Consider the following 26,364-nt stretch of genomic DNA (forward strand, 5'->3'; position numbering starts at 1 on the left):
GCTTTATATTTTTTTTTTTTTTTTTTTTTTTTTTGTGGATACTACTACTACACCCTTGACATTATAGTTAGTCTGTTTTGTACTAAATAAATCAAGCTGTTTCAAAATTTCCTATAAGAACACATCTTTCAAACACTTTTTCTCCTGCATTCTCTGGAACCTTTTCAGTTTTTCTACATTTCTTTTTTTTTTAATGTGGTGCTTTGGGCCAGGTATATTACTACAGCTGAGACATTATCAGCACGGAATCTGAGAATATTTATATTCAGGCTCTTTAAATCTGATCTCTTGATGATGTAATTCCAAAGTGAATGTGCTTCTCTTTTTTTTTTTTTTTTCAGTTGATATATTTTCTGAAGTTTAATGAACAATCTGTTTTCAGAGCAAAGTCATTCTAGTGTGGAGATCAACATTTATTACTCTTTTTATCAATTTAGCGGGATATTATTTTTCAAAGGAAAACATAACTTTTCAGATAGAGAAATAACTCAGGGAAGTATTTTACTGCCTATGGGCCAAAAACTTAGTTCAGAGCCAAGCCAAATAACAGTGCTTTCCTATGGTGACCACCTGAAATGAGTACACTTGCATTCACATGGCAGATCCTAAAATGAAAGCTAATAAACCTCTGACCTCCATGGAGATTGCAGCCACAGTGTTTTTAACAGCAATGCAACTCCCATTACAAATAAGTTTACACCTCTGACGTATTCAAACAAAGGAAGGATTCAATATTTCCCTGCTAGAAATAACCAGAACATCTTTGATTTAAAAAAATATTCTTATTAACAAAAACCTTTTAGGTTTTTCTTAAGAAATAAAGAAATAAAAGAAATAAAAATAAAATAAAATAAAATAAAAAATTAAAAGTGAGAGGAAGAGGTAATGAAGGGCACAACAACATTTAAAGGTACACTTTCCAAGTCAAATTTAAAATCCTTTGGGGATTTTTATGCACAAATAAGGCTGTGAATTGATATGGAGTTCGGCCAGAAAGCAAAGTATTTTGTATTTCTGTTTATTCACTCCGCTGTGGGAGTACAGCAAGCCAATCCATGCAGAACCTGATTTATACTTTCAAAATATATTTAATCTTTAATAATAATAATAATAATAATAATAATAATAAAACCACCCAATAAATGTTTCATTTAACTTTGGCAAGACTATATAAATTTACAACTGTCTGCAGTTATCAAATTCCAATTATTTATGCAAAAAACAAAGAGAAACATATTGAATTAATTGCTTGAATTAATCAATGTAAAAATATTTATTTTTCAGCAGAAGAAACAAACTAAAAAATAGATATAAAGGTGCAATTTTGTTGCCTATAACAAATTGTCCATAACGACTGTTGACTGTAACGTAGTAGACGGGATCTAGGGATTCCCCACAGAAGCATCCTTAATTTGTGAAGCTTAGCAGTGGACATCTGCTGCTGAAATAAGTTGTCTGCACAGCTTTATATTTCAGATAAAGGTTGCTGAGAAAGCTTTGTTATTTTTCCAGCAATCTAGTAAGTGGTATTATGGTAAGCAGAGTATTTTTTTTTTCTAATCTTCTTTCAGCAAAATAAAATTAAAAAAAAAAATAATCAGGATACATTATTTGCCACAGTATTTGCAAAGGTAAAGAAAATACATCGTTTTATTCCTGAATATTATATAGAGATTAACAATATTACTATGTTTTCTGAAAAGCTGGCCTTCTAAAATGTCAATTTAGAAGAGTTTAGAAATTACAATATGGTAATATTCTTTACAGGAATTGTCCTTAGAAACTACATCAAAAGAAATAAAGCTTAAATTGAAACATATTTGTTTGCCATATGTGCCTTTCCATTCAAAACTTGCAAAAAAAAAAAAAAAAAAAAAGTCTTCCCATGTCCTACCAAAATCAGGATCACTCTTCTTGAATATCAAAGTAGAGTTGAATGACATTACACATAGCTTATCATTAACAGCATTAACAATAAGCGACCAACTGTCGCCTACTAATAACCATTTATCTTTGCTGGCCCAAAGACAAAGATGTGCAGGTTTTAGTTAAGCTTACAGAAAGCATGCTGAATTTTACAACTTTGATCTTTGAACGTGGTTGAAAAGTGTCACAGTACTAACAATCACAAAAGGTCTCAATATTTCCTGGGCTTATATCATCTGAAATGTCACTGTACACTCCCCAGATGAGACAGGCAGCAACATCAGTCATCAGGATATGGCAGTAAGCCACAACAGGGGAGAAGGAGTAGGAACTGGAAATCCATAATAAACAAACCAGTGAAAGGCACAGTTGTCTCTGATTACTGAGGGATACCGCATAGTTTTATGGCTGTATACAATATAGGTATGAATTTTTGCGCAGGATTACCATCTCAGTTCAAGACAAAACAAACAGACAGTAAAACTGCTAATGTTTTCAAATATTTTTACAGTGGGAAATGGATTAATTGATCCCCAGTACTTAAATTGGAGTTAATGTATTCATGTACTACGTAACGGCAGAGAATCATTCAAAGTGCTTTTGAGTTTCATCCTTGTGCTGTGTTATTTGAATTTTTTAAAAGTACCTGACGTCTTTTCTGCTGTGTCATACTACAATCAAGGATTTATTGTGCCAGAAGAATTATTCAGAATTATTTAGAATCAGATTGCTTTAGATCACAAGATTCATTCTTCTACTTAAGCTCAAAATCGAATGAACAAACAAACCCCAAAAGCAAAGGAAAAGTGCAGAAGTGAAGAATGCTCTGTGGAATTTACTCTGTATCTGTCCTATTATACAGGTTGGGAAATTGATCTAATTCATCCACCAGAGAACTGCTAAGGAGAGCCCAAGAATTAAATAGGGTTTACATTCTGGAGCAAATACTAGCAAAGAAACATCTTAAAGAGCCATGTTATTTGGTTAATCCAAATACTAATTCTGTACGGTAAAATTACTTGAGAACAAATAGAAATGAATGCAAATATGTGAATTCTGAGTATACCATCTAACTTCAGATTCACTGCTCAGGTGGTGGTGAGAAGCAGAATTGAACTACTTGCTCTGAAGCACTCAGTAGGGCACTTTGCATGTCTTCATGCATTACCTACAGAGTACATTTCCTAAGCAAGTCATGGCTTTTATCCTGAGTCCATCAGTTATTTAATGCTAGACTGTACAAATACACATTCCAATTTTCCTGAAGCTGAAAACACTAGTCTATAGACTAATATTACATTTATGAGTACACAGATAATATTCAAAATGAACAAGAAACTCCAGAAAAAGAATAAAATAGTGGTTTTCCACCAAAGCATGCAAAGCATTTTGAGGGATTTACTAAACACTACTGCTGAATATAATCTTCTGTGGCTTACAATGTGGAGTAAAGATTAAGTAAATCACTGTCTTGCCTGACAAGGAAAACATCTATTTTAGAACGATTCAACAATTTGGTTGGTGTGTCATTCTGATGACATATTCATTTTCCCTTAAGCCTTCATACTAAAAAGCAGTTTTATGGATGGTGCCATAAATTTTAAGGACTGTGTATGACAGTGACATTTGCACGCATGTTTTTAATACAGCAATACCAAAGCAATTCACGTAGCAAAAAGGGGAAAAAAAATTGCAAGCAGAACTGAGAGGTTTAAAATAGATACAATTCTGTTGTGCTGTTGTAACAATAGATGAGTTAACTATTTGTGAGACATTTACAATACCTGCCACTCCTAGAAATAAAAGTAGTTCAAGCTAGTTTTAATTAAATTAATGGGAGTCACTTCTTCAAAACATGTGCTGGATCTTGCTCAAAGAGAGATGTGCATACGAACTTCATTCTAATTCATGGAAAAAAATAATAAAAATCCTAAATAGAATATCAAAGTAGCATTTATACAATTGCTAACACACACACCAGAAAGAGGATGAAGATCGTAAGTTTTGTCATGTAAAGGCAGCTAGTCTCCCATACAATACTCACATTTTCCTCCATAAAAATATAAAAAGATCTTGCTTGCTTAGAGCCTACATAACTAAGTCTCAGTTACTAGAAAACTGGTATGCTTCCTGATACTCCTTTCAAACTGCTGTACTGCAGAAGCTGATTCAAACAGAAAGATGAAAAAAACCTGAAGTGTGACCAGCCTAAAACAGACATACTTGTATTTTAAGAGTAATGTGAGAGTTTAGGTCATTCTTTTTTTTTTTTTCCTCAAGGCACGGATTGAAATAGCTTAAACAGCAGGATTTTCAGGGTCACTTTACTGTGGCATTCAAAATCACATGTCATTTTTAACAAATTAGTGCTGAAAGAAAGTATGATAAAAATTTCACTTATTTTATGGATGGGGAAACAAAAAGGAGGACCTAAATTTTCAAATCGTATCATTCAAAATATCTGAAGAATTTTATCGTCTCGTTTGGGAATATTAAACACAGAATAAAATAATTTCCTGTTTGGAGACAAAAACTTTGGGCTCTAGAAAGAATCCAATCTGAATAGTTAAATACTGGAAAGCAAAATGAGCCTAGTTTTACCTTGGCCAATCTATTTACTGGTGTAAAACGTAATATTTTATGTTTGCATAGTAAGGATTTTTGGTAAAATTATTTAAAAATCTGTATTTAAATATAAAAAATGCTATATTTAAATATGAGTATTTAAAAAACTGATGATCCTGATACTGATGATGACAGAGTGAGTATCCACAGAGGAGAAGACCTCCTCCTAATTACAAAGTACTGCTTAAGATATATTTTTACAAACATAATCTGATGTAATTTTAAATGTAAGTGATATATAAACATTAAGTAACAGGTATGATCTGCTTTTTAAGCAGAAATCAGCAGCACAATTTTAAAAGCTATTCCTTCCATTCATGTAAGCTGAATCAAATTTCTTCCTAATAAATGTTTTCTGTGATGAATTATTTCTATTGGTCTCACAGCATCACTTTGTGGCAGAAAAGAAGAGAGTAGTCTGTTGGCTACTTTTGCATCATGTACCATGGAACTGAATGCACCTGAGATATATTTGAAGGACAGCTTCACCAGAACTTTATATGTCTCATACCTAAAGATAGACAAGACTTTAAGTAAAAATACGAATTGTCATTGTTAAAAAGTAACTCCTATTTTCTTCTTATCTTTTAAGTGCTTCCCATCAGAAAATAACGGCCATGAGAAATAAATAAATAAATAAATAAATAAATAAAATGGGCTGTTTTTAATCATCCTGAAAAAAAACAGTAAGTATATTCTCTTGAAAGGACTACACGTAAAGCACAACTACTGTTCAAGATTGTTAACGATTGGCAGAATCATTAGAATAGATTTTCAGTCAATGAGACACTGACAGTGGCTGAACTTTGGGTCATCTGTGCAACGGATTCATGTATATAACCAGTCTATATCTTTAGGAATTGATTTTAAACAAAATTATGATGATGAAACCATCACTTTTCTTGGTTCAAAAAGCAACTAAAAGTAAACATGTACAGATTGTACAAGTTCTATGTTGCATTCACATAGGTGCCCTCACAGTCATTTGGAAGTAGATGCTCACATCAAGAATGTGAACTAAGTTTGGTCGTCATGCAATATCAAAGAATACAAAACCCTTGTGCTGAATGCTATCAACATTTCACATAGACATACTACTTTTCAAACGAACATTGGAAGATTTAATTCAGTCAATTTTCTCCATTTATAATAACTAGATTGAGAAATCCCATATAGACTGCTGCCACCTTGGCCACTAAGAGCAACATTGCCTTTATATAGCTTCTAATATTACATTCCAACACTGGAGACTTTTAAGGTTCAGCTAGAGAAGATTTATCAAAACCTTGTCTAGACCCCGCTTTAGACATGAAAGGTTGGACCAGGTGATCTCTGAGGTCCATTCCAGCCTGGTCTTCTCTAGGGTAATTCTACAACTTTTGGATCTTGGAAGAACAAAACAAAATTTTACCATCTGTTGTTCTCCTTAGCTTTGTAATGTGGGCAGTATGAGGAAACTGATCATTATAATGTAAATTAAATACAGGAAGCATGATAATGGAGAATACTAAGACAAAAAAATTTGAGCATAAACATGGTTTAAATGCAAAAAAACCCGCTTTCCTTGTCTCTCCTGCAAGTAAATTGGACTCTGTGTGAAGAGTAATAAGCATGCAGTTACCTCAAATACATTAAAGACTTATCTCCTTTCACACTTGCCATAGAAACTTGCACTCGGGAAAAAAAAAAAAAAAAAGGTCAGCTGAAAGAGACAGGAGGGATTTTAGAAAACAAATCACTTCAAGTTTCCTGTAGTAAGTCTGGAGACTCACTAACACTAGGAATTAGTGCCTACATTACAGGATTGAGTCGTCCTACTTCCAATGAGCCTTATCTAAATTTGCATATTGAGCAACTGCTCATTACCTACAAGTATAGAATCAAACAAAAACGATTAAGAAAACATGGTTGCAGAATGTGCAGAAAGGGCTAGTTTTCTTCTTTTTTCCTCCATTCTTGGGGCAGTTCTAACTCACATTTCCATTTTATAGAAACGCTCTAGATTCTCTTTGCCTGTCTTAAACTCTTGTAGTTATCTGCAATAAACAATATTCTAGCACAGCTTTACTTTCAGTCAAATCCCTCTTGGGAACACAGTGATTTTATATGAAATGTGCATATCAGGCTTCTGCTTTCTGTAATCCACTTAGACCAAATGGGAATGAGAAATACTTAGTTCACACAAATTAAAATGAGATATTTTAGCCAAATCTGAACCTGAATGTAAGCATTTGAAAATATATCCTACTTCAGTCTCTCAAGTCTGGCAAACAAAACCTTCAAACTTAGACTGTTTACCTCTGCTACAGCTTCTGTCCTAGACACATTTGCTTAAAAGGACCAATGTCGACCCTATAATCAAATCTAAAATTTGAGCCAGACACTGGGTACTTTGTTGAGAGTTGGTGGTGGAAAAAAAATACAAATGTCAAAGTACACTTATGATCTTCATCCGAAAGAGGACAAAAATACTGCATGTACTTATTTGTCTCGTACTGACTGTGGCTGACTGATACTTTCATGCAAAATGGTTTATATAGATCTTAAAAGGACCTTCACTCCTAATGAAAAACATATAAGGGAGAAGTAAAAAAATATCTATATGAGAAGAATAGGATCTTGTTTCATGTGGTAGCTACCTAATTTTCTCTAAAATGGCTTGATTTCTGGAAAAAGTTATGAAGTTTCTTTAATTTAATTCCCACTTCAGGTTCAGTAACAGTAGATATGTTGAGAAAACTGAGCAGTAAAAGCATCTGAAAATAAGTGAGCAATGTCCAACAATTAAAAATCAATACATTTTTCAATTTGTATGTTTTATGTCTAATCTACAGTTGCCAAACTTCACTTTTTAGTCTTTAGGATTATAATTTTAGCATTATATTCTAATAGGCTATTATATATAATTTATCTATCTAATATAATGCTTATGATTATAACTTAATAGATTATAATCTTGGCTGACAAATGGTAGAGTTTTGTTTTCCAGTTAATATTTTATGGTCTAATCACAACTTGCATAATCTAAGCAAACTGATTACTTCACAGTATTTATTACAGAACAGGATTTTCAAACCTGAGGATTCTGTGGAATCCTTACACAACAGTCATTACTTACATCTCCTTTTGCTTAATCTAAGATAGTCTGTTTTATGATGTAGTAGAATACAAGAATCTATGATTCTGTTTTAGGATTATGTGGAATTGCATCCACAAAAAAATGCTTATTGTTATTTCTATTAAACTCCATTGCTCATGGAGACCTTGGATAGTCAATTAATAAAAGACCAGGTTTTTAGGCAGAGGAATCATTAAGTGTTCTCTACATTAAGGGATTCAATTATTTGTCATACAACTGCAGCTTTTCCTCCTCTCTTCTCAAAACATTGTATTCCTACATAATATAATTGCCAAACTAAAATAAAAAAGTGAGGAACTCATATACTGCTTTAAAAAAATGAACAAAACAAATAAACTATAAGAATTTTACCTGCAACGACTGGAGATTTTCTGTCATCCAAAAGCTGAATGGCAGTACTGGCTGTCACTACATTGCTTTTGTTTGCAGTTTCTACAAGGTATAATAAGAAAACAAACAAACAAACAAACATATTTCAGAATAAGGAAATTCACCTTTTTTTCTTTTTTTTTTTTTTTCTGTAGTTCAAAAAATTTAGTGAATGCAGTGCTCAGGAAATATGCTAAAAGACAGCAAATATGGTATATGTATGAACAGAACATACAAGCACTGATGTTGCAAAATTCCTAAGCAGCCCAACAAGGTTAAATCACAGACATTAGCGAGACAATCTCGCCTTTTCTGATAAGAATTGCAACAAAGATGACAACTGATTGGGCTTCTCAGAGATGCGGGTAGTTGTAATTTTGGATTTGCTTAAAATACAAAGCTGCAAATTCAATTTAGGCAAATATTCAACAACAGTTACATAATATCTTGGGTTTTCACTTGGAGCCCTGTAAAAGATGTATCAGGTCAAAGGACCAGTAAACTACCTGCAGATTTCAATGCATATTTTAGTATTTTAATATTACCATTTCAGCTTAAGTACACAGCTTTGTGCTCTGAAAAACTTGCTTTCCTTTTGGTAACATAAATGGTTCAGAACATAGATAAAGACAAAATTATAGACCTGTACTAAATGGGATTGAATAGACAAAGCTCCCGGGTATTTGCTCAGCAGCTCTTCTGTACCAGAGTGGAAAATGATCAGCATTAAAAATGTTTTCCTTGTCTTCAGCTGTCAGGAAATCTCTTGAGAAAGAAGAGAGAAAGAAAATACTTATTTGTTGTATGTCACACAGTAATGTCTAGATTTGAAAGACAAGAGAAAAAAAAGACAAAGCTCAATGTTTTAGGAAATAAAATGACTTTGGACAGTTAATCTAATATCATTTGTACAAGAGAGGGTTAACTTAAGCCCCTACTACTCATTCGTAACAGATTTGCAATTGGAAAACCTCACAAACTAAGTACTAAATACACCTTTATTGATATAAAATAAAATTGCTCATTTGGTATCATTTAACAGCAGAACACAAGAATTGTACAATGAAAAAGTCACTGAAGGTTTGATAGCTTGCTGCCATTGGTATCTATTTCTAAACAAACAAACAAACAAACAAACAAAAAAACAAACCAAAAAACAACCCTAACAAAGTAATTAACAGCCTACTTTCCAATTTATAGGTAAGGAGAGGTAGTGGAAAACTGCATACTTAATTTGTCAACTATTTCATGGAATGTTGACAGAGGAAAATTTCTCTGAGAATAAATACCAAGTATGGTCTCCAAGCTATTGTTCTGGTTTGTTGTCTGACAGTAAGAAACTGCAGTGCTACTGATCTCATCTCTTGGACTACTTACACTACAATAGTTTGTGTTCAGATAGGCATCATACAATTTTATATTCAATAAACTTAATTTATCATAAAGCGCATGTTTTTTTTCACATGTATAATGCCTATATTTGCCTGACATTACTAAAGTGCTGACTAAAAAAGTCATTAATTATCAGACCTTATTTTATGGCTCTCCATCTTAAGAAAGCTGTACCTGCATTACATCACATCTTAAAAAATGAAAAAAAAAAAAAAAAAAAAAAGGAATCTTTTGAATGATGAGATCTCCTGATGATCCTTTCACCTAGTCCACTTCTGTTAGCTTTGTTTCAATTTTAAAAAAGAATCCACAGCAATAAGTTACAAACTCTAAAAAGTATATAATATTTTTTCAGAGGAGATATTAAATATAAATATATATATTTCCTACAGATGTAGCATATTCTGAACTCCCTTTCGAATAGAAAAGGTATAAAGCTAACTTGAAAAATGAGGGAAAATGAAATCTATGGCTGTAAATATACAAGAATTCTATTCAATCTTTCTAATTTGTCCCATGTATTTTAGTGCACAAATGCAAAAGCCTGGAAGCAACAGTAGGCATGCTTTCTAAAAATGAACAATTTTTCTCGTTTTCACACATAGTTGCCAAGCATAGGTTTGTTACTTACTGATTAGTAAGCTGTTCTGGACCCACAAACAGGTTGATACGAGATAGTCCAGTCCGTGTTCCAAGGAAGGCAACTTCTACTCCCTTGTCAGAATTTCTGAAATAGAGCAGAACACAAACAAAAGACAATGTTTCCAGACAGTAAGCAGATGAAGCTATATTATTGGTCACTGAAAATACAAACGCACACATTTTTGAATAAGATAAAAAATAAAAAAGCAACTGTACTTAATATTATTTTTTAGATGTGGCAAATACACAGTGTAGAAATGTTATTTAGATGGTACACCTACACTTCAAGCCATAGCTGTCACTGCTGTTCCAGCATCAAAAACTTAGCTAGATTTAAACAGCTAGCTCAGAATCAAATGTAGCTCCCATTAGGACTGCTATCTCCCGCTGGACCTTAGGAAAAAATGTGTCAGGTAGTTCAGGCCAAATGCTCTTTCTGCACTGCTATCAGGACCAAAGTAGCTGTTCTAAAAACTAGCTCTTGTATGACTAGAAGAGCCTCACATGCTTTGTTCCAAAATGTCCTATCTTGTTAGTGTAAATGAGAATATGAAAGGGGATCAAGTCTCTGACTAGTATGTCTCTGATGTTGTCGTCCTTGTTTTTACTGGACCTGTTGTTAATTCATTGTGTAGGAGGATTCCTAAAAGCCTAAAACTTCTTATATACATTAACTGATGCCTACAGCATACTAGCATGCAATATTTTCCTATCTTTATCTTCAAAGAGGACACTGGGGAATCAGCCTGCTGAATTAGGTCTCATTGAATTCGATTTTACTTATTCAGTATGTATTTCCAACAATATCTTTTTCTTGCAGATTTTAAATATGATGCAAATTTAACAAAAGCTAATCAGGATAACTCTCAGAATTGCCTTTTATCAGTAGCATCTCATGCAAACTGCTAATCTTAACATCTGCTTTCCCTAACATATATATCTTGTTGCTTAACACTTGGCTCTGCAAATAAATAAAATAAAATAAAATAAAATAAAATAAAATAAAATAAAATAAATTCTGCATATAATTGTATATAATTTGTTCTAAGACAAATTACCAGTTCAATAAACAGTTTTGGTAAATTATGCATTAAATTCCTCAATTACTCTAAACAGTTGTTAGAAATAGTCTCAATTGTATGCTGTGCTTCATATACGATCTCATTAGATATATTGTAAAATTTGAGTAACCTTATGCTACTAATCATCATGATGTACAGTGCAACATAAACAATACTGAATTCAAAATTGGTGGTACTTAAGATACATTGGTTAATATGCTCTTTTAATTCTCTTTAATGCATTTGAAAAATTAAAATTCCTGAGTAAATAAACTAAAAGGAATGAAAAATCTGATTCAAATAAATCTCGGTAATCTGACAAAACATCAGGATTTGCAAAGCATTTTACCGGTTTTTACACATTACTATTACATGTCAATCACGATCATAATGACTGATTCAAAGTTTACTTACTCTGATTTATTTAGTGCTAAACTGGTCCAATAAGCTTCAATTGGTGCACTCACCACTGCATCAAACAGAACTTCCTGGATCAATTCTTTATCACCTATAATGTTATATTAAAATCAGTAAACACGCATGCAGATAATTTCCGTTGCAGTTAGATGACTAAACAATGGTTTTTTTAGACTCTACTGTATTTTTTTCAAGCCTTTTGCAATATAAAGCATTTACTATGTAATACTATATGATATGTAACTGCACTGTAGTTTTTCTTATGTTATTTCAATGCACAAACAATTACTAATAACTATAAAGGAAACAAAAAATGCATTTTCCGCTCCATGTAACACATTCCTGTACATATCTCATGCTTGCATTTTCATATAAAATGAGGCTAAAACCATTCTGTCCACTAGGTCACAAAAGCTTTAAGTTCATGAAAAGATCTCAGAGAAAATATGCACTAATCTATGTGACTTCTTAATTCTGTTTTGCAGTCCAGAAATGCTAACTTCATACATATTGTCCCTAAGGCACTCTGGAAATATCTGGTACATTTTTTAGAGGAGTGATCCAAGGATTGATTCAGACTAACTCTTTTTAACTTACGAAACCAAATGATAATATTGCATGGTATAGCAATACCATCTGAACAGAAATTTGAATATTTGGCTTAGGCACATTGTTTACCATAAAACCCAGAATTCTGTATCATCTGTATTTTTACAGATCCTCTGGAAAAAGCTCAAAAGCAAATGAAATTTGAAAGTGATATCAGCCATGCAATCCAATCTCAAGTTATCAAACTACGTAGCTTTGCGTTTTGTATGGAAAGTACAGTGTAACAGTTTTTAGCTGGGATAAAGTCTACTACATGTATACTTAACAAAATACTTGCATTGGAGCAATGGCTCTTTTCCTGTGAGGTAGCGTTTAATTGCTTCTAACTGAGTCATTTGGCGGTGTTCAGGATGCAAGTCTGTGTTGCAATAGGACCTGAGAACATATTGTCGAAACATTAAAACGTTATTATGCATAAGCATGATCTCTCTTTGAACATAAAGAATTGATTTCAGAAAGCACAAACAATACGAAGCCAAGAAGGGTAACAGACACCAATTTCATGCTTTGTTTAAGGCTTACCATTCATCTGCTAAAGATACATCAGGGTGTTCTAAATCATGTAAACCTGTAACAGGAATAATAATGGTTTATTTAGGGAGCAGTCTGGGTAACAGATGGTTATTAACATACACTCCATAACATAAACCCTTCCTTCTTGGAAAGTGCATTATTACCACAATATAATAAATCACAGTAAACTATTCAAATACATTGTAGAGCCTAACAGACTGGCAAAACCCAACTAAATCAGATCTAAAAATGAAAAGGAATGAAAAAATGTTTTTGCGTTGACATGTTTAACTCATACAAACTGTTCATGCGATGCACTTGAAGTTGAGAAGAAAACCTGAACAGAGCAATGCACAATGCTAAAAAAGCAAAAAAAAAAAACCAAACCAACCAACCAAACAAACAAACAAAAAAGAAAAAAACAAAACAAAACCACTTATTCATATTCTCTTGTTCTTTGTGGCTAGTGAAGTTCTTTATGCTAAAATGTATACTTCTCATTTTATGGGAGTTTTTCTCTTTCTCTTTTAAATAATATTTCTTTAAAAGGAACAAATCCCAAAACCTAAGCATACTCTCTATTAGCACAAATAGCAGTTTACAAGATTGTTCAGAAAAGGTTTATTGTTCTAACTGGCCACGCAAATGCTTGTAAATAAGAACTATATCATTAGCTATATAGCACAATAAAAATGTACTTTGGCAATTTTCAAAACTCTTAAAGCATGTATCAATAGACAATAAGCAAACATGGTTCAGAAGGCAGTCTCTGGGTTTAACCCCCAGAGCCCATACTACATAAAGACAGAGCCATGGTGAATAAGGGCAAAGAGGGAATTCAAAACAAGAATACCAGTAGTATTACTTGGAGAGGACAGAGATGCACCAGTGACAGAGAAACTGTCAGAAAGACAAGAAAGAATGAGAGAAAAGAAATGGTTGGTTATGGCTTTGTTAGCGGGTGATGATCTGAAAGAAGTATCAGAATGGCTGGCTGAGATGGGTAATTGTGAAAGGTAGGTTGGGAGCAGTTTGGAGAGTAAGCTCCAAGTTTCCTGCTGTGCTCTCTTCATATCCAGATTATTTTTTTTTAATTTACATATTTTTTTTCTGATTCATAAACTTTCAAACATTTCTTTTTATATATCTTCTAGAAACATGAACTTTTTTTTAGCCAAACAAAGCTGAGGAACAAAGATCTGAAAAACTATGTTAAAATCACCATTGAACAAAGATTTTGGAATAAAATCAGATAAATTTCCCCTCCTGTAAGACTCATTTTGTCAGGAACTGCCAGAACCTCACCACCTAACAGTATAAAGCTCCTCTACTGGATAGGTACACCATGTACAGAATGGTCAAGGAAAACTTATTGCTTTCTGCATTCCATGAAAGAAGGTTGTAATGAGGTGGGGGTCAATCTCTTCTCTGTACCAATGATAGGAGGAGAGGTGATGGCCTCAAGTTCCACGTCAAGGGAAGTTCGGGTTGGATGTTAGGAATAATTTCTTCTCTGAAAAAGAATGGTGAGGTATTGGAACACGCTGTCCAGGGAGGTGATGGAGTCATCATCCCTGGAGGTGTTCAACAAGTTTGTGAAACACTGAGAGAGGAGGAGCGGAAATGATGCCCATCTAAAGAAAATTCAAGGCCTCACTATGCGTAATGTAAACGAGGAAAAAAATCCCATGAAGTAGAAGGTCTTAAAAACTAAAATCTAATTCCCTCACAGAATCTGCAGAGAAACATACAAGCTTTAGGTCTACTAGGTCAACAGTTCAACTACTGTGTAAGGAACACAAGAAGTAGAGTATCTTACCTTCTTCCACAGTTACATTCCCTCTGAAGAAATATTTTCCATGTCCTCTAGAGAGAGCCACACCTAAACTGTGCAGAGAAATAGAGCAGACCTTGAAATCTGTGACACAAAAACAGACATTCAGAGATATTTTCAATTCTAACATTTCTAGCTAACTTAAAAAAACAGTTTCCAAAGCCTCACTGATCACATTGTTCAATTAGCTGCTTCTGTAGGATCTGATGGATCTGTTCTGATGAGCCTACAACAACTGCCTTTATTAAGTGTGTTTAGAAGTGCAGTACATCAGTATTATCTTGCAAACTAATAAACATGCCCCTCTAAGCTTACCCAGCATGACACATCTTCAGCTGAGCCTTGAACATACCTATGGCCTTACATTGAAGGAAACAAGACTAAGATGTTTAGAAACTCATAAGCGTTGGAATCAGTGGAGCTACTGAGAAGAAAATAATTTCATATGTAGCAACAGCAGCACGATTCTTCTTGGATTCTTCTGCTATTCATATTTTTTTCCTAGTTTAATATTTTTGCAATAACTTTAGCCTCATAAACTTTTATAGTTAAGTGCTTTGTTTTGTGTTGCTTTTCATCTACCATTAACAGAACTCAAATGTAATGAACCAGATGGAGGATACATGGCTCTTCATATGGAATACATACACAGGATAACTGCCTTAAATAAATGAATGCCAGAGAGTATCTCAGGTTAGGATCCTGTCTGTAATCATTACAACTGAAAAGCATGGGTTCATCCTTTAAGGACATGTAGAGGCACCAAATCCAAGAGCACACATGATGCAATCAAAAGCTCAATCTGGAAATAGGCAGAAAGTAAACATCTTTGACATTTCAGTATATATTTTAATAAATGTTGCCCCTGCTGTCTTCCTGAAGCTATGTTCTCATCCCATCATAACTACATACAGATCATTTTGAAAAAGGAGAGTTTTACTACTATTATTTCTGTCCTAAGGATTAGAAGCCATACTGCACGCATATATGTAGTCACACATCTGTTTACTAAATAGAGTAAAAATGACATTCCACAAAAATTACACTGAGTTTAACAACACATGTGTGGATTTTAAGAAGAATAAACACATGCATCAGAGATGAGAAATGTGCCTGTATTTTCTCTATGTAAAAACGTAGCTTGAGTTCTGTGATGAGGTTCCATTGAAGAAAATTTCAGTTGAGTACTTCAATTCTCAGACTCCTTCTTTAAGCATAAGGTTCAGTCAACATTATTTTGTTAATGGATTAGTTCTAACTCAAATATGAGCATTTATAAAGTGACTTCTTGCCTTTTTTTATTTTTGCTAAGAAGCGTGGCAAAATAACATTGCTGCCTCGCTCAGTTTTATTTACACAAATACACTCTAGGTAGTTCAGAGAAGCAAAATATCCAAACCTCAAAATAGAAGTGAAATACTACCTCATTTTACACTACATTTTGTTGTTGAAAAAATCAAAATAAGGGTCAATACGTAATTACTTAAATGGATTACAGTATTTATAGCTCTCTATGTACTTGCAAAGGCCCTTCGTTCAATATAAACCTCAACTGAATATTTTTTTAATGAAACATAAGCCATGACAAACACTGAAAGTTTGCCTGTGTGAGCTTGCACAAACTTTCCATCCCTGGAAAAGCTGAAAGGAATACTAGTTAGCTCCTTTCCCTTGCTATTTCCACCATTGTCCAGGGATATTTTATTGTCAGCTTTTGCTGATGAGCTTTTAATGAGTTCACAAGCTCTGTACAAATGCAAGTCCAATGAGTCTGATGAAATGGCCATTTATTATGGTCGGCTCTACCTGAATGGGGTACCCTTGATGTCTGTATAATAGTAGTCATTTGTCATCACCAATACCCGTTTCTAGATTCAGAACAAGAAAGTCAGAAAAGAAGGGGGAAAACAGTTAGTTTGCCATAAGAAAAGTATAAAAAAATCAAGCAGTTAGTCAGTGATAAAAATTACAAGCAATGTATACATTCAGGGTGTGAAAAAATATACCATGGTGAATAACGCTTGTAGTAATCTATCCTAAAAGTTGCAAAAATTAAAAAAACAGAAACAAAAACAAACAGCTTGCTTTATAACTAGCTGGAATGAGATTTCAAACATTACCCCTTTGTCCACTGTCTTCTTCACTTCCATGGAGAATTTTCCTGTTTTGCGATTCACCATTGCATTTCGAAGCTACAATGAAGGAAATGTGTATCAAATGCTTTATTTACAAATTCTGCAATTCTTTGAGCTCTTTGCTACATTCATACGACCTAAGCATTCAGTTATAAGTAGTTCTGCTGGACACAAAACAAACCCCTTACAGATTTTATGGTAGTCCATAGGCCAAGGCTCCTGCCACAGAACTTCAGGCAAACTGTGGAAGTGTGAAAGCAGTTCTCAGCATCCTTAATGGTAAAATAACCCTTCCTGCAGTAATCTGGATTTTACACAGGATAAACAGTTTAACTGAAAACTAATACGCTGTTACTATAGAGGGGGTTAAGCACTAGACTTGGTGCCTGGAGTTAGACCAAGGTTCATTTTAAAATACTTCATAGTCATATATAAAATATCAAAAGAAAAAGAGAAAAGCCCATTTATGACCTCATTATTCACTCTGCTTCAGCTTTACTCTCTACATATGGTTGCATCCCAAACCAGCATGAGAAACTACATCCTAACTGCATCAAAAAATGCAAGTAGTAGAAGTACAACAGCCCACTTGATCAGTAACCTGTTGCAATGGGAACACACAGCTCCAGGGCACTATGATCCACTCACAATTATTTTCAAAGAGAGAAAACTCAAAGTTGCTATGAAAAAAAATATATATACTCAAAGTGTTCATACAGAATGATTTACCTTCTATTCTGCTGGTTAAATCTGTTCCTGTTTGTACTGCCACAAATGTCCAGTCACTTGTGATTCCAAGGTGTCTTCCTGCGCTCTCTGAGGCCTGAAAGGCTTCTCCCTGTACCCTTCAGTAACTTTATGCCAGCTTCTGCATGAGTTCCAGCTTTTGTGCTGCAAATCCCTTAGACATCACATCTACAATGCCTTTCCTTAGCACACCTATTTGTTCCCCAGAAAAGGAGAGGTTTGCTCCCGGAGGACATCAGTTGGCACAGTCTCTCTTTTAGGGGAACATGCCATCGCTGTTCATCAGGACTATGCACCAAAATCATGAGGTGTACCTAGCAAGGTGCACAGGCTACACTACCATAGCCCATCTGAGAATGGGGATGTTGGGCTGAAACTAAACTACGACAAGACCTGGTTTCTGAAAAATTCTCAGCATTTGTATTCTGAATTTGTCCACCTTCCTGTTCTGAATTTTAGGGAAGAAATTAGAAGCATACTACTTAACAGTTATACCATAGAAACATGAAAGTATTTTATGCTCCCAGATTTATGGATGGAAGAAGCAGAAAGTTTAAGGTGCCTTTTTTAAGGGATATCTTCAATAACAAAGTGATATTGCCATGCTTGTGGGACGCTTCTTGTGGTAAGAAACATCTATAAATTAAATCTTCTACAACAACAATTTTCATTACAATAGGAACCCTTCAATACTGCTAGTAAATTCCCACCGCCTTGGTAGAGGTATTGAAAATGCAGGATAATATCGACAAAACAAGTTTTTTTTTATCTCTCTTCTATTGCTTATCTCTCTGAACACGATTTTGGACATAGCGTTCTTGCTATAAATATTTCTTGTTTTCCTGCACTTCGTGCCAATCGTTGCCAGGTTGGGCAATTCAGTCAGATTTTAATCAAAATTTGTGAAGATAGTCATGTCAGTGCACTCTGCAGACTCTCTGAGTTAGTACAGAGTGAAAAGAGAATGCCCAAAATTGCCAGTGAAATATCCGGTTCTATTTTCATGATGAAGTTGTGTATGGCTGCCCTATCTAAAACTGCAAACTTTGCCGCTCTTTAAATTTAATTCTGGAGCATCTACATTTCAATTAACAGGCTTACTCTTCTGACAGTGAGTGTAAAAGGATAATTTTAGCTGGGGGCATGTATAAAATAAAGCATATATTTTACTGCAGATTTTTTTAACAATACATAATAGGCAATTCTGGAAATATTTTCCCATTTTAACTTTTGTGGTTTTGTACTTGGAGAGCTGGTCTTAATTAACCATCTACTTTCTAACATTTACAGAACAGTTCCATTTATCTTTAACATGGTTTTCATTTTTCTCCCATTGGTGCCTGCAGTTGTCTGAGACCCATTCCTCTTGCAAGCCTCAGGCAAGTCATAGATTTATGAAAAGGGCCTCCAACTCTCAGTAGTGTTTAAGATCAAGTCTGCATGTGGAACTTAGAGTTTGACTTTCCTTTGTCTTTTTGCTTGTGATTACATTTCTTGGCTTTGTAATCTGGTTTCTCAGTTCTTCTGCAGTCCCATCTTCCTTCTCAAGTGCATGAAATAAGTAATGCCTCAATTGGCTTTGAGCCCCAAAGAGTCATTCATAGTGTTTTATTAAAAAACAAGCAAACAAAACAAAACAAAACAACAACAACAAAAAAAACAAAACAAAAAGAGCCCCCAGAACAAACCTTCATTCAGCTAGAAATCATAATATATTATAAAATGAAGTAAAAGCAAGATGGCAGATACTTCAACCTGAAAAATTAACAGATGAATATATATACTCTATTTCATAGCAAAAAATTTCTAAACTTATTTCTGCCACTTTTTCCTTATTGAATCTCTGGAGAAAACCTATTCATTCATTCACCTCTTAATAGTGATAAGTATTACTACTCTTTCAACTAAATGTCTTCCAATCAATTGCTAACAATGTAGTTTCACTGCTATAATGTGAGATCATTCTATATACTTGGAAAATTATGCAACCATTGAATTGATGTAGTAAAAAGTAAGCAGCCTAATCAGCCTCTACATAAGTTTTTAATGGTAGACAAATATTCCACTAGTTTTCTATGTTGCTAAAGGCAGCCCTATGAATACATGAATTCTTTCCCTCTACGGTGGAACAAACAATGCTTTACTACTAAAGCTTGGAAAAAAACAAGAACAAAGTCTCTCTCTAGATCTAATGTCATTAAAGACTCTGTCTGTAGCTCTGATACTCTTTTATTTCATTCTTCTTTCTCATTTATTCTGCTATTAGTGTTTCAGACAGTAAGCTTCTCCAATGGCCTTAGAAACATGGTATAAATGACTGACTTGTATATTATTTCATAAACACAAAACATGTGTAATAATACCAGGCTTGCTTTTAAAAATAACTGTAAAAATATGACTTGTGGTTTTTTTCCTGTTTGGATTATTACATCAAGTGTCCACTTGTGTGTGGCATTGCTAAAATATTAGGAAAACCTGCAGAATGCTAAGACTTTTTCTGCTATACTCAACATGTTTTTACAGAAAACACCTTGCCACTGACCATCAAACAATAAATGTGTATGCTTTTACAAAATGACTGTTGTCCAATGCTACAACATCTAGTTGTTTTCTATTATGTATTAAATATTTCTAAAAAATAATTTAAATTATGACTTATCTATTTTTTTTCCTTTTTTTTTTAAATTAATTACTGGACACTGGAGTGGGTCCTTTCTACAAATGCAATGCTCAATTTAGTTTACTAGCAATGTAGATAAATATTTTTCTCATTCAAAGGATGAAATATTAGGACTGCTGTTTGTTTCTATGTCAAAATTAAAAATCACCTTTTCACTTTTTTACGTTACAGGGAAAGGCAAATTTCATGTATGTACCTTTCAGCAGAATGTGAAATTTAACTTTCTTTAGGTTTCCAGATTTGAAAAATTCAACTTATGTTAGAAATTTTCAAAAAATCTGGCAGATCTTGGGGATTTCAAGGAAAACAGTTAGAGAGAGCTGAATCTGAACTTCTTCCTTTCATGTGCATTCAGAATAAATCACAATTATAAATAAAAATGTCTGATAATATATAATATGAAAATTATAAATTCAGTGTCTGATAAATGCTTCAATGTTACTTTAACCAAACCACTGAATTTCTAAGAGATCATAAATAATGAATGATTAAAACTTTAGAAATTAAACAGATAAATTATTGGAAGAAGTAAAAAGTAACAAAAACAAAGAGGAACAAGAAGAAAAACAAATTCATGAAGGTTTAAAAGCCATACTTAACTACTGCAATAACATTTGAAAGGAGAGAAGAAACTTTAAAAAGGTCATTTGCAGAGGAACTGATTGAGTAATATGCTGTCAAAGATAAAAGGTAAGGTATGAAGTCAGCCTGATTGCCAAGATTACAGAAGGCTGGTACAGAACGTGAACATCTAATGAGGAAGTATTAAGTAATGTATGCAAATAAAACGATGCAAAACTATACAAAAAACAACCCAATGCCCAAGTTTAAGTAAGGAGTAAGATGGCCTCCTAGGAAAGGACGAGGACAATCTATCACCTGATGAAACAGCCATTGCTAAAAACATGCAGTCCTGACTTTGGTAGCAGGGAACTGACAGGGAAAATAAAAAAAGAACCCTAAATTACAGGACAGAAAGTGGAACACCTGGAAAGTTATGATTTAATTAAGGACAATCAGCATGGATTCACACAAAACAAATCATGCCTAACAGATCAGATTTATTGAAGAAATAACAGAAAGACCAGGCAAAGGTTAAGCCATGGACAAAAGGAAAGCTTTTGATACAGTACTGCAGAAAAAGTTAAGTCTTCAAGATAAGAAAGAATAAGAGTGAATCACAGAGTAGATGGAGCACTGAAAAATGAGTTACCAGAACGAACAATATGCATAACAGCTGATAGACAAGGAATGAATGGTTCTGCAGCTACTCATATGCCTGAAATTAGGAGTTTTGAGAGAATATTTTACGACTCTGTTCTGAACAGAGAATCCAATTTGCTTATTCATATGGATTTTGTACATTAAGGAAAAAAGTTCTCATTATTTCATTCAGGAAAGCGGGATCTCCTAAAGAGAAGTTAGGCACTTTCTTTCATTTCTGAGCTTCAGCAGTTGTCTAGATGGGCCCAAGAGAGATATTCTCTTTCTCTTGTTGTCCAGTAAAAATACACAACAGGATGCGTGGAGTATACAAGTTGGGTGACGAGTTTTACCAAACATACAAGGAGTCTGTTAGAGGTTCATGTGTATTTACATATGAGAGCCTATATATATATATGTAAAAAAAAGTTATGAAATTCTGAACCAGGTAAAGTGGACTATTGTTTTTCCCTTTCTGAGAGCAGTCAAGTGGTTGCTCTGATAACTACTTGAACAATTTCCATGTACAGCCTTTCTGATAGGGTTTTAAAACATATCGCTTACCACATCATCTCTGTCTTCCCACTCAACCTCAGAAAGATCCACACTACTGTAGTTGGGCTTTCTTCGTTTCTTCCCTTCTTCATACTGGCATAAAAAAAAGAATGAAATTTTTAGCACACCCTCTACAAAAATTTTGTAACAGAAGAGGGTTGTTTTTTTTTTGTTTTGTTTTGTTTTGTTAACTTGGATGTATGTCGATTTTATTCGGAAATACTACGCCTAAAAGAGTAGGCAGCTTAATTGATAGATAATGAACAACACTGCTGGAAAAATATACTCTGTGCACTAAAAAAATACTTCATACATGATTATTTGTGTGATCTGTTGCCATGATATGAAGCTGTTATGAAGGACACACAGAGAAGTCCTTCAGCAGTTGTACCTTTTCAGCTCATATGGAACCCTACATGAGACCTTCCTCTTATAGTTTATGTTAAATGTCTCAAACTAACAATCTCAGCTGTACAGGAAGTTATATTTGCTATAATCTTATCAAGAAAATGTTTACACGTTTCTCTTTAAACAAGATAAGATGCAAGTCTTGGGAAGTGTGGTGTTAACATTTGCTGATACTACATTTTATCTACAACTTCATGGGAAAAAAGTAATATACTAATAATTTATAGGGTTTTTTTTATCACTAGTCACTGTTACCCTGTAAATCTCACATTTTAAATAAACATTCTAGTGACAAATTGATTTGACACTAGGGAATTTATAATATAGGAAATTCTGCCCTCTGCTGAACATTCAAATGAGTGAGCCCACTAGCATAATAAAAACCCTGATCAGTGGAAGAAGAAAAGTATTTAGGAAGGTCTGTGAACAGTTAAGAAAAAATATGAGAATCTATTTGAAATGTTTAAAAATGGGAGCAGATCTGTGCAATATGAATAACGGCCATTTATCTTTTATTATGCAAATAAGGGAGAGGATGACCACAAGTCTTTCCATGAGTTATGATGAGAGGTGCTGAGAACTGTGAGAATTACTCCAATTCTGCAACTCCTCAGAAACAGAACGATAGGATAGAGATTGCACCAGTAAGGGACAATATGTGTCTGATTCTCCTCCCTCAGGGCAGGACCAACCATACCACCAATCAAAGCTTTAAGTGCTCAGTACTGTTTATCACTGGGGTCATTGCAGCAGGAACTTGCAGTCCTGGTCTGCACATCACAGAGAGGCCATGGAGACCTGGTCTCTGAGCATTTGAAAGGTTACTCCCATCCTGATACCTTCCTTTCTAAATTATTCTCATGTGAATCTCACCACTGATTTTGTAGGGTAGCAGTATTTAAAAACAAGCATGACAAAGCTGCTGAATTGTAATCACAGGTTTTGAGATATTGGAACAACAGTAATATTTCTGCTAGTACAAAATTATTTCCCTCAAAAGAACTTGGAAACAGTTATTTTTACTGATCAGTCTTTTGGGAATCTATGCGGGATAAAATCCTGAGTCAATTCTCATTCTCCTAAAAAAATCTCATTCATAAAAAAATCCTCGCTACGCTGTTGGTGCAACTCTCAGACTGACTTCTGACAGTTCATATGAATGTAACAGAAGAATAATTTCACACATTTTTACTGCCCCTTTTACTACAAGTTTGCATTCTCAGAACAAGCAGGGTGTCCTCTTCTGGGCTGATGCTATTCAACAGATGGGATATTCAGAGATATAAAGATTTTCCCATTTCAGTGCATGTCCATATGCCAGGTTGTGAATTCAAGCATCTCATGGCTGCAATTAATTCTTGCTCCACACTATGCTCTGATAGCTTATACAACTATACACAAGTACCGAAGTACAAAACTTGGAAGCCCCTATAGTTAAATCTCACAAGGATAAAAAGGAGAGGATAACATCTGCTTCATGAGCAGGACTTCATTTTGGTAACTTTCTATGCTTTGCAAACCTCTAATTGTGGCTGCAGCTATATCAATATTATCTTTAATCGTTACAAGGACTAACTATGCCTATTCTCTGTGGCTGCATCAATTAACCAAGCAAAGCTCTGGTCTTATTTATTTACACCAGCATAGGAATTGTGGAAGTAGAGATCCAAAATACTGAGAGCTGAAAAGTGTTACGTAGAAATTAACTGGGATCACTTGAGTAGAACAAATGTGAAACAACTCCTGTACTGTGTCCAATGTTTAATTACATCCTTACCCACAGATGTTGAAGGGCTTCTGGGCTATACTGCATTCTCAGACACATGTGCAAGTCCTTACTTATGACAATAAGAGTTGATCTTGTGTGTCTGACGGCAGAAGTGGGCTTCGAGTATATAATAAATTGTTTGTATCATATTGATTATGGCTTTATTTATTTCAATTATATAGATTCCATATTGTGCATGCAAAAAGCAAAAACAAAATCCAAAAGCATTCAAATGAAGTGCTGCATAAAACATTCAAAGTTTTGCAGCAAAGCCAGAAATGGAAATATCCATGTCTCAAAAATTCAGATAAGTAGAAAGCAAGCCAAAATCCCAGTATTAAGCAAGCAGAAGACTCCATACACACTTGAATAAACTGAAAGTGCAAATCTTAAACCATATTTAGGACAGGAAGTAATAAAGTACTAAGAAGTCTAACCTCTCAATCTGTTATTACACTTTAGGGGACTAGTGTTAATTCCTACACAGGAGTTCAATATGTGAAGAATATGTTTATGATATAGTTCGGGAAAGAATGGCAGTGAAAATAAAAATTCAATTTCCAGCAAGGACAGGATTTTGTTCTGGTAACAAAAATAGCAGTTATTTCTATATCTGAGTATCTTTACTTACATGCCTATTTTTTTGTGAAGATTACTCCTTACAGTAAATTTACATATTCAATATGTAACTATGACCTAAAACATAAATGCAAGGAGATCAGATGTCAAGTATTTCATGCAACTAAAATTCATTCTTCTCTAGTTTCATTCTACTTATACTGCTAAACTAATTTCTCAGTAAAAGTTATTCATGGGCATAGAAGCAATTCACCAGCTTTTAAGAATGACATTCATCTACGCCATTTTCTTTGGTAGCATACTGAATCTAGCTTCACTTTTATCTCTGTCTGAGACTCCTGGGTGAAATATAAAATACTGATTGAAGACTGAAGCCAATCCCATTCGCAAGATTACTATAAAGCACTGAAACAAATTAGTAAGGAACCCATTGGGAAAGATAGAAACTAGGAGCTCTACCAAATTGCAGTGATTTAAGTGCATGAGGAAAAGAGCTAGATTTAGACTGTGTGATGTTAATCTACTTAGGCCAGTATAAATTGTGTGGTGATATTATAGAGTAGTTAAACCTTGAAAAATATGATAGCCAGTGAAATTTTTTAAATACCTGGACTGCGAATAAAGAATCTTTTAGTCTGCTCAGAATTCAGTGCTAGCTCCAATAGTCTTTTGTTTGTGGGAAGAACAGGGGAAATGATTTTTTTTGGTAATCAGAATGAGCTTTATCTTACTGACTACCTTTTATTTCAGGCGTGGCCAAACTGTTACAGCACTGGGTCGTTCAAACGATGTGCAATGTGTACAGTTTAAGGACTGAATCACATTTTTTCACCGCCTCCCATACAACCATTTACATGTGCCATTCTTAAGCTCTTTGATATATATATATATATATATATTTAACACAAGCAGTCCCAAACCATCTGCACTAAATACAGCCACGTGTTTATTAAGTCAAAGTACAGCCATCTGATCACAGAAGGAGCAAGCTACATCTTAGCAGCTGCAAGCCTTGGGTCTAAGGTGATTGCAGTTTCTCAGAAATGCTCCATCTGGATAACTGGGAGGTATGAGAGTTGCTCTGACAGCATCAGGGCAACTTCACATTGCCTTAAAACATCACTAAACTTCAGTGAACTTGTCTAGCCCCGTTCGTGGAATCATCTGGGAAAAAATATGATAGTGAGAAAGTATCTAATAAGACAACCAAAAGCTTAAATTTGTAAAGCAGTCATGGGTATCATGTCAGAAACTAAGTTGCTTGCTGTACAAAGGTCCTTTTAAAATATATAATTTTAAGTAACATTATGATTTCTTTAGGAAAAGAACTTCTCTTTCCAAAGGGAGACTTTCATGATAAGCCTATTATTTAAGTCATTAATCCTGAAGTTTCTAGGTTATGGTTGGCAGTGAAAAACAGTTATTTTGGACTCGTTTTTCATGCCAGATAGTAGTGAAAAACTGCCACACTATAAAATTTCCAGCAACACTGCACAGAAAAGCTGACAACAGGAGCCATATCATTCACTGGGGTAAAGAGAATAACACAACTTGAATTTTCCAGGAAGAGAAAAAGCAGGAGCAATCAAATGTACCACATCCACAGAAGAACCTTCTAGCAAAATAAAAAAAAATAAAGATCTTGTGCCACATGTATTTGTATTTCTCTATTTACAGCCATAACATATGTGTTTGCATTACAGATACTGCAGAAATGGTTGAATCGATGAAACAACATATGGAAATACATAGCAGGAGGTAA

The 26,364-nt window shown here is 34.2% G+C and overlaps 1 protein-coding gene across 1 annotated transcript in view; it reads right to left on the reverse strand.

The window, feature by feature from the left end:
- CACNA2D3 (calcium voltage-gated channel auxiliary subunit alpha2delta 3) overlaps positions 1–26,364 on the reverse strand; it is a 397,031-nt gene that overhangs the window by 73,186 nt on the left and 297,481 nt on the right. The window contains exons 18-27 of the mRNA XM_042823539.1: positions 21,857–21,940; positions 16,648–16,719; positions 16,334–16,395; positions 14,513–14,580; positions 12,703–12,748; positions 12,458–12,555; positions 11,569–11,662; positions 10,083–10,178; positions 8,703–8,824; positions 8,042–8,122 (exon numbers count right to left, since the gene is read on the reverse strand). Coding sequence (XP_042679473.1) covers positions 8,042–8,122; positions 8,703–8,824; positions 10,083–10,178; positions 11,569–11,662; positions 12,458–12,555; positions 12,703–12,748; positions 14,513–14,580; positions 16,334–16,395; positions 16,648–16,719; positions 21,857–21,940 — 823 coding nt within the window. The remainder of the gene's footprint in view (positions 1–8,041; positions 8,123–8,702; positions 8,825–10,082; positions 10,179–11,568; positions 11,663–12,457; positions 12,556–12,702; positions 12,749–14,512; positions 14,581–16,333; positions 16,396–16,647; positions 16,720–21,856; positions 21,941–26,364) is intronic.

The sequence above is a fragment of the Centrocercus urophasianus genome, unplaced genomic scaffold, assembly GCF_019232065.1.
Source record: "Centrocercus urophasianus isolate 14NV4802_14NV808 unplaced genomic scaffold, USGS_Curo_1.0 seq_22, whole genome shotgun sequence".
Taxonomy (NCBI): Eukaryota; Metazoa; Chordata; class Aves; order Galliformes; family Phasianidae; genus Centrocercus; species Centrocercus urophasianus.